Source organism: Arachis hypogaea, chromosome 18, assembly GCF_003086295.3.
Source record: "Arachis hypogaea cultivar Tifrunner chromosome 18, arahy.Tifrunner.gnm2.J5K5, whole genome shotgun sequence".
NCBI lineage: Eukaryota > Viridiplantae > Streptophyta > Magnoliopsida > Fabales > Fabaceae > Arachis > Arachis hypogaea.
In genome coordinates this window covers 116,058,690-116,066,096 of record NC_092053.1, presented here as the reverse complement: position 1 = coordinate 116,066,096, position 7,407 = coordinate 116,058,690, and the positions used below count along the sequence as shown (strand labels likewise).

General features: G+C 34.6%; 1 protein-coding gene across 1 annotated transcript; it reads right to left on the bottom strand.

Annotated features, from left to right (window-relative positions):
- Positions 1–550: 550 nt before the first annotated feature.
- On the bottom strand, positions 551–3,469 carry LOC112772796 (putative disease resistance protein RGA1). The gene has a single exon (XM_025817804.3). It carries the CDS (start codon positions 3,332–3,334, stop codon positions 752–754), a length of 2,583 nt encoding a protein of 860 aa, XP_025673589.1. The 5' UTR covers positions 3,335–3,469; the 3' UTR covers positions 551–751.
- Positions 3,470–7,407: the final 3,938 nt, after the last annotated feature.

Here is a 7,407-nt window from a genome sequence, read left to right as displayed (position 1 = left end):
CTAATCAATTTTTTGCTGGGTAGTGCGCTTATAAAATCCCTATCACCCTTAATTTCTTACTTTAAGTATTATTATATCAATTAACATACCCTTCCGAAATGAAAGATAAAGATTTGAAGTCCGTCAAGAAATCCAAATTCAGAAACATTGTCAATACTCGAGTAGGCAATACAACAATCAAGAAAAATGCGTAAATATAGATGTTTGAACTTTGAAAGAAAAGTATTGAAGTTTCAAAAAACAAACAGAAAATTTTCACAACAACAATGGCTTGCTCATAGAAGCGTGCAATATAATGGGAAAAAGATAAAGCATAGAAACACTTGTCAAATATGTTTGTGCTTGTGCTGCTATGCTATTGCGATCCACCTACTCACCTGGTAATCATCACGCCAAATAAAATGCTATCCAAGTTCTTGAGAAATTCCACAAATCTCAATTACATGTGCTAACTATTTACTCAAGAATGTTTCAGCTAGTTGGATAATGTCATGCATGCATGTCCTTCCTTGAGATTGTAACTTAATGTCTAATTTGTAAAGAATTTCAATAGAGGCAACATTAAATCAGACTTGTTGAATTACCATCTTGAATTACAAAAGAACATACAGAAACTTGAAAAATCACTGAAGACATATAGTTCAAAACAAAACAAGAACAATTGTGTACATTATGGAAACTGATGAAGAAACAAAAGGCACTTTGACTCCAATCCGGGTTGTTAAGACAATTCTTTTTCATCTTCCATTAGCTATTCCCATGTGTTCCTAATGTCAGTATGCTTGATGTGAGATATCATGGGCCAGCACTCTCCAACTTGTGGCTCGTATTTTCTATATAACTCATGGCAATTTATGATTCGCAAAACTTGCAGACTTGTTAGACGGTGGATATCACTGGAAAGAGACTTCAATTTCGGACACCGGGAGATATAAAGAAATTTCAAAGAACTCAGATTCCACAGCCATTCGGGCAGTACCTCCAGCTCGTAGCAACGTGAAATCATCAAACCTTGTAACGTGCTTGCATATTGTTGGAGAGAATGAGGCAATGTTACCATTTCAAAAAGAACAATGGTTTTTAACCTCAAGACAGCATTAGTATCCTCTGATCTATGAAGCCAATCTTCATTGCCAACACTGCTGATTCCCAAAGTTTCTAACTGAGGAAAATTCTGAGTATCAAGTGGCAAAGACTTTAGATTCGCACAGCCACGAACTTGCAAAGTTCGAAGTGTAGGCAATCTTGTCTCAACAAACAAGGACTTCAAATTATCACAATTTTCGACAGACAAATGTTCAAGACAATTCAACTTTGCAATGTCACTCTCTGGCAAAATAGATTGCTTTGTGGTTATCTCCAATCTTTGCAGGCTGATCAACTTTCTTATCTTTTTCGGTAAAGTTTCCAGATTTGAACACCTATCAAGAAGCAAAACTTGCAAATGTTGCAGCTTGCAAATAGAATTAGGGAGCCTCTTTATTCTTGTATTACCCTGAAGAGAAATATATCTTAAATGTTTCAACTTACCAATTGACTCAGGCAGAGTCTCACATGTAGAATCACTTAAATCCAAATATCGCAGGTATTTGCAGTTTAACACCCATGCATCCAAGAAAGCTTCACTGGCTCCCTGATTGTCAACTGGAAACAGAATGCTTCTCACACCTTGTAAGCTTGGCTTGATGGAATTGTAAGGCAAACCATTCTCAACAAAAGACAAATGCAGCACATTTTCTGATATATCTTGCGTGTTTGAATTGACCAATTGGCACACATCTTTTGCAACATATACTGCAAGATCATGCACTAAATCATGTATGTCAAATATATAAAAGGTGCCACAATAAAAAACATCATGAAGAAAAGATCTTGCCATTAAGTCTCTCAAATATTGATGTGCAACGTCTACTATTGTTTCATCTTTGCTTTCCAATGAAAGCAAACCTGCTGCCCCCCAAAGTGAAGCAACGCCAAAAGAAATGTAATAATGATTCTTTGGATAAAGGGAGAGCAAAGCAAAACATTGCCTCAAATGGGATGGCATTTCATCATAACTTAATTTTAATGCAGGTAAGATATCATCCTTTTTTTGTGGCAAATTCCAAATCTCCTTGTCTCTCAATGATTCCCACTCTTGTCTCTCGTGTTTGGAAAATAGTGAACTTCCCAACGTTCTCACCGCTAAAGGAACTCCTTTGCACTTGTCTACGATTTCTCTTCCAATCCTTATCAAATCTGGATATTTTCCCTCTTCTCCTTCTTTAAAAGCCCATCTAACGAACAAACGCAATGAATCCTCGGGAGAAAGACTTTTTAAATGGTGCGAGTAGGCAACGGTACCCATCATGGAAGCGATGGATGGGCTACGTGTTGTGACTATTACTTTGCTTCCTTGAGCACCCACTGAAATGAGATCTTGCAGCGCAACCCATTTAACACGATCTTCATTCCATACATCGTCCAAGACTAGGAAAAACTTTTGACCCTCAAGCATGTTTCTTAGACAATATTGCAATTGTTCAACCTCTAATTCTTTTAAATTTTGGTGGCCCGGAAGAGCACCAGTAGAAACAAAATTGCTAGCAGCATTGATGATCTTAATAATCAATTGCTTGAGATTAAAGTCTTCAGACACACACACCCACATTTTCAACGGAAAGGAGTCAGTTATCCTTTCATCATTGAAGACAAGCTTAGCAAGTGTGGTTTTTCCCAAACCTCCAATTCCCACAATGGGAATGACAGAGATATGTTTAGAGCCAGCATTGTTGTCAAGACTGGGTTCCATCAAGAGCTTTACAATCTTTTCTTTATCATGAGCACGTCCTATGACATCAGACTCAACAACATGGGAGTAAGTCATTTCCCTCCTATGCACAACTCGCCTATCAACATCAATTACTTGAAGCCCAAACTTATCCCTATCAGCCGCGACTCTGTCTAATCTCATCCTAATATCTTTGATCTGAAGAGCAAGCTTATAACGAAACACAAGTGGACTAGAACTCGAGAAGAAGCGGCCTACCTTGTCCTTGGGAGTGCCGTAGTCTCTGATGACTTGCTTGCGCAGTGTTTCACAGTCAACTTGATCAAGCACGTTCTCAGCATCATAGAAGATGAGTTTGATCTGCTTCAGCCACTCCCGCAGTTCGTGGTTCTGCTCCTGCTTCTGCTCAGCATCCAACAGCACAGCTTTCACATATGAGAGACTGCTTTTCATGTCTTGGAGGTCATCGTAGACACCAACCACCTGAGATGCTTCTTCGTATGCACGAGAAGCAAGCTTAGTTATGAGTGATTCAGCGATGCTGAAGATGAATGATTCTGCCATGATAGTTAATCTAAGAAAATATGAGAGAGTATGCAGAAGATGAACGCAGTCAGAGTCTTCAATCTCAGCAGCGAAGTCTATAAATTACAAATTTTAAAATCCAAAGTCTTCTTGGATCATTGGATGCTAATGCAGTTTTTTATTTCACTAAAGTTTAAAGAGTTAACCAATCACATATTAAGAGATTAATGTAATTGGCGGAAACACGCCATCATCACATGAAGCAAACTCAAGTGTCTTTAAAATATTCGTTAAACAAATTATTTAAAAATGTTAAATTAATATCACAATTCATAACATTATATATTTATATGTATTTTCAAAAGACTAAATTACAAATTGATATTCTTTTTTCATTATTATTTAATTATTCGTATGAATACTATGGGCACATTTTAACTAAAATGAAATCCTTTGTTTTAATACAAAGAGATAAATAATTATAGCATGACCCATTGAACTTTTCCTTTTTTATTGGATTATTAGATGTGAAATCTCCGAGCATGATTATGTGTTATACATTGCTATGCACATTTACAACATTTGGTGAACCAAGAAGGATATTACCCACTGATTTACGAGATTTGTTTTAGATAAATAAAATAAATATTTTAACTATGGAAATAGATAATTCGAAGAATTTTTATTGATTTTTGTAACATTACTTACCTAGTTTACAAAATAAATAAAATAAACATAGGCGTATTTTATTTACACTATAAACGAAATAAGACATACTCAGATCGTATTACATGTGCACACATATTATGTGAGGAAGAACGAACTTCACGTATCTCGTTTATACAATATATGAACAAACTAATTTTGTTTATTGTGTAAACGAAATATAGTAAGATAAAAATCAATCAGTTATAAAAAGATCTTCAAATGTTGGTATTCTCCACAAACATCTCAATCCTTCTTCTTTTTCGTTTTTCTTCGAAAAATTTAGTAAAAATGTCTAGTACTGACCATGAAGGGCCTGACACCTACGATCACCTCTACGTACTCCCATGTCGGACGCCGGTACCAAGTCTAGAAGTCACGCAAGCACTCACCCACTGGCTCTCCGTATGTGCGTAACCCGAGGTGATAGCAACATCCTGCAAGGTGATAGTGCACTCATCCCGTGGTAGGTAGAAAGTGTGGATCTCCGGACGCCAGTGCTCAACGAATGCAGTGATTAGGGAATTGTCAAACACGAAGTTTCTGAGCTGTACCGTATCGCCAAACCCAGCTTCTCTCAGGCAAGGAACAATGATGTTCGACGGTGCAAGAATGTGACTCACCCACCTAGATAGTAGCAGGCCAGGCTTCTGTTTAAAAATAAAACTTTTTAAAAATTTGGATTTCAACTTAAGTTCTCTAACATTATAAACATTTTAAAATTAACAATAAGTAATTTTTATATTATTAGACATAATAATGTCAATATATAACAATTATAAATACGAAAAAAAATTAAAAAATTCTACCTGCATATTGCAAAAAATACTTTTTTTACTAAGTATTTTGTCTTCGAATAAACTTAATCATAATATTAACATAAGTAATTAATTGTCTGAATATTCAAAATGACAATAATATTAACATATTAAAAGAAAAATAACACTAATAATATAACACATATATTGATATAAATAATTCTGACAAAATAATAAGTTATATATTGAGAATAGTTTAGATGTGCAATAATATATTTTTTTGGTAAAATTAAATTTCATATCATTTTAATTCAAATCACACTTTTTTCACTAATAACTACATTTTTATTATCATAAAAATAAGTACATAAATTTTCTTTTTCCACCTCTTCCTCACTCTTACTTTCACAATCTCACTTTAGATAAGTGTAACTACATTTTTCTCTTCGTGTAAATACAACGAGAAGGAAGACCTGAATTTATAAATGCGGAGGAGGTGGAGACATCTACTTCCATACATGCTTACGTGTATCTTCTTCTGTCTTTTTCACTGGTCACAAGAAACGAATTATGCATGCTGATTAGAACTTGCAGCATGTTTGACGGTGTTCGAAACATCACAAAAGTTTGCATCTTATATAAGTTCTCACTACAAGCCAAAGAGTAAGGTTGAGAGAATGAAGAGACAAATGGCCAAAATGATGCGTAGAAACAAAAAAACAGCCGTCTTTGAACATCAGCAACAACATATCAAGAATTTTGGAGGAGGAGGAGATCTGCTTTGCAGGTGAACGTGGAAGATCAAGCTCATCATAATAATAATTATGATGCTCCTCCTGGTTTTGATGTTCGTTTTAGTGTTGGCAAGATTAAGATAGAGCCTTTTCTATAGATGTTATATATTATGTTATGTATGTTCTTCATTTCCTATTTGCTATTTGAATTCACAAGTTCATTAGTGTTTAGTTATGGGTTTTAATTGTCATGGTTATGGAGTTATATATATGTATTATTAATTATGTTATATTTTGTTGAATTGTGTGGTTTTAGTGATATTATGTATGTATTTGGACATTGGTCTTTTATATGAATTATTATGTTTAACTGAATCGTGGATTCGAGTTATGTTTATATGAATGATTAGAATGATAATGACGATATTGATTTTGTTCTTCTGTAACTCTTTAATGGCAAAAATATTGATGGCAGTTTACAGGTTAATAAATAGTAATAAATCTTTTAAGAAGATCGAGAATTTAATGAGATAATAGCAATAAATTAGAGTGAAAATGTTATTCAATGTTTATTTCTTTTAATTATTTCCATTCAAATTCAATATTGGAGGAATGAAAAATGTGATATATATAATTATTTTTTTAAATGGTGCCTTTCAGTCACTCTTATCAAGACCCTGAGCCCAATCACCCCATTCCTACCCTTTGTTCAGACTTGACCTACTTAGCTACGTAGAGACTACTCGCTACTCGTCGCCTGTAAACTCTGTAAAATTAGTGAATAATTAGTCAATAAATTAATTTTTAACAAAAAATATTAGAAATATGAATTTTATAGTTTAATGAGATAGAGCTAATTAAAATAAGAATTTTGACACTAATTTTAAAGAATTTGGCCCAAGATTAGATCAAACAGACCAAACCGATCAAATCGAGCCCAAAACCCAAGTATATAAGCCACACTTCAGCCTTTTCTTCCCCAAAGGATGAGAATCATGCTGAAGGGGGCTGAAAAGGTGAAGAACACACAAAACACTCACTTAGATATTCAATCCAACGTAACTTTTGATCCGGAGCTGCGATCGCTGCACCGTTTGCGGCCACGCGTCTGCAGTGTTGAGTTCTACAAAGTCCAATAGATAAGAAAACCACATTCCCAGTTTCAATTTCTTCTTCTCAAATCCAAAAATGTTATGGTCTTGGTTGTTATGATTTGTGGTTAATTTGATGTTTTAGGGCCAAATTGACTTGAGAAATTAGTGGGTCTTGGCATCATTGAGGCACATACAAGGTAAGGATCCTCAACCCTAGTAAATCCCTTAGTTAATTGTAATTTTGGTATTAAGTGTGTATGTATGGGTTCAATGATATGATATAGGTGTTTATATGTGTAAATTGGAGCTTAATTGTGTATGTTGGATGCTTGGTGAAACTTTGGAGGCTGAATTTTGGTGGTGGAACTTGTGAGCTTGCCTTGTGGGGTTGTCTTAGGTTATACGAGAAAATCGACCAAGGTATGGTTTTGATTTTTTGTATTTAATATATAATGTCTTATGAAAACTTAGGCTAGATGACCATAGGATAAGTGGGAAAGCATGAATATGTTAATTGCTTAGTGCCTTGATGATAGTTGTTAAAATAGGTTGGGCATTGGTTTAGTGATTGATGTTGGTGATGAAAATAGAATGCTATATGATGATTTAATGATGATTAACAAGGTGTTAAGAATGAATATGTATATGTGATGAATTATTGATGATCTTGTTGGTTAATTGAGAAATTTATGTATGAGATTGTGTAATATTGAGATATGGTTGATTGTGGTAAGTTGTGGAGATTGTGGTGCTTTAAATGGTATATTGTGGTGCTATTTGTATGAGTGGAATGTTGGTATTGAGTTTGATTTTGGTGAAAA